Raw genomic sequence first — 2,382 nt, 5'->3', positions numbered from 1 at the left:
GGTGAGAGGTGTTGTCCATGATGGATGTCAGCTTGGCTAACATCCTCCTCTCCCCTACTTTCTCTATGGGGTCCAGAGATAAGATAAGATAACACTTTAGATAACAGAACACAAATATGGATTATAAGATTAACGTGAACCTGCGGTTATCTGCTTTTTCTGAGTAAAAAAGCTCCACAAGCGTTTGTGGGCATAACTGCATACTGAATCCTGCATTCTGTGTTCGTCAGTAGTATATAGTAGGTGATTTTGAAAACGGCCACAGTGGTGCTCACCGCCTGTTTCTTCTCTGTTTCCTTACAGCCTCTGGGCCAAGACTGCTATCGTGCCCCCCCTGCAGACCTCCCACCCCTGGGTCTCCGGTCCCATGGTTCCGGCTCGTTAGCAGAGCTTCTGTCAGCTCTTAGCCCCGAGGAGAGAGAGCTGCTGGGGGCCATCACTGCCCGGGGTTATGCCCTCCGTACTGCCATCATCGCCCTGCAGAGGGCAGGCCAGAGCCAGGACCAGGTCAGTCACTGACACATACAGCACAGACCAGAAGAACCAGGACAAGGTCAGTCACTGATACATACAGTACAGACCAGCAGAGCCAGGACCAGGTCAGTCACTACCCCATATAGTACAGACCAGCAGAGTCCTTTTAAAGATTTGTAATCATTGATTTCCTGTGTCACAAAGGGAAATTTGTATTGTTGTCAAACTAATACTGGTAAGGTCATTATAAACTTGCATGTCCAAGATTAAAACATTCAAAAAAACTTCTCTATAAAATTATTCTGAACTTTTATATGATAAGAATCAGCCAATCTCCTTAAACAAAAATATATGGATGGTCCATGGATCTCAAAGGCATTACAAAACGCCAGTAAAGAAAAAATACACTATCTAGAGAATTTATAAACCATTTAACTAAAAAGGCAGAAGACGAATATCAGAAAAAATAAGCTAGCCAATATCATGGGAATAGGTAAAAAAGAATATTAGAGCAAAATTAAAAAATAATAACATTAAAAACATACAGTTTGCAATTCATTAAACAGTATTATTAGAAATGGCACCAGACAGGCCAATTACCCTCCATATTTCATTGATAATGATATGATTATCAATAGTATCTCAAAATATCCCTAATGTAGTGACTACATTAGTTCCTTAAAAATTATTATTTTATATAACCAAATCCCATCTATACGTTCCTGAAAACAGTGGTGGAAAAGACATGCATTTGATACAATAAATCATGACATATAAATCAATACTTTTGAAAGGTATTGAATCTAAGGACTAGTGTTGAATTGGGTTCGGAGCTTTATAATAAGCAGGCAAAGAATCGAGAACATAAATGTGAATGTTTGGACATTTCTGGTGGTGTCCCCCAGGGGTCAGTGTTGAGGCCTAAGTTATTCATATAGCAATGATATATATAACATTTCAGAAACATTCAAACATTTGTCACATTTGCGGATAACACAAACATTTTGGGTTGTGGGGACAATATACAACAACTTTTGGGCTTGATTACTTTAGAACTTATCAAAAATAAATAAAAAATGTGCTTGGAAAAAAACAAGTGATCGTTAAATCTGAGCAAAAGACCAATCATGTTATTTGGAAAATATAAACCTAATGCTTAATAACAGCTAGAGAATAATGGAACTCTTATTGAGTATATGAAATCCCATTTTTAGGTGTGACAATAGATGATAAAATTAGCTGGAAACCTCACATAAGACACAAACACAGATCAAATTATCAAGAAGCATTATAGTTCTGCCTAAAGCAAAACATGCACTGGATCATAACACACACCACATCCTATACTGTTCATTAATATTGCCATATTTAAATTACTGTGTGGAGAGTAGGGGAGACACACACTAGTAGTACTACAGCCACAATGTATACTTTAGAAAAGAGCAATAAGAATAGTGCATAGTGTCCAATTTTGTGATTATACTAATATCCTAAAGTCATAAATGCTAAAATTTCAAACAATATAGGTAATGCATAAAGCTAGATATAATTTAATGTACTACCAGAAAATATTCTGAAAATGTTCTATATTCTAGGTAGAAATTTAATCTAAACAACTAAGAAGTATTCAACTATAAACACATATTCTTCAATGTATCTCAATTTGTGGATTGAAAAATTCTGCATGTGAAACTAAAGCAATGTCCAAACATTATCCAGTCTAACTAAAATTTTAAGATATGATGCTCACTAAATCCAAGGATAAAGCAAGGCTTTGATCACTAGATGTACAGTATGTATGGTATATGTATGTACTGTATACACTCACCCGCCACTTTATTAGGTACACCTGTCCAACTGCTCGTTAACACTTAATTTCTAAGCAGCCAATCCCATGGCGGCAACTCA

At 36.6% G+C, this 2,382-nt stretch overlaps 1 protein-coding gene across 1 annotated transcript in view; it reads left to right on the top strand.

Annotated features, from left to right (window-relative positions):
- ubap1lb (ubiquitin associated protein 1-like b) overlaps positions 1 to 2,382 on the top strand; it is a 33,799-nt gene that overhangs the window by 24,683 nt on the left and 6,734 nt on the right. Inside the window, exon 4 of the mRNA XM_034873892.1 lies at positions 304 to 507. Within this exon, the coding sequence (XP_034729783.1) occupies positions 304 to 507 (204 nt within the window). The remainder of the gene's footprint in view (positions 1 to 303; positions 508 to 2,382) is intronic.

Source organism: Etheostoma cragini, chromosome 1, assembly GCF_013103735.1.
Source record: "Etheostoma cragini isolate CJK2018 chromosome 1, CSU_Ecrag_1.0, whole genome shotgun sequence".
Taxonomy (NCBI): domain Eukaryota; kingdom Metazoa; phylum Chordata; class Actinopteri; order Perciformes; family Percidae; genus Etheostoma; species Etheostoma cragini.
Note: the sequence above shows the minus strand (reverse complement) of the source record. Positions and strands in the feature narration are given on the sequence as shown.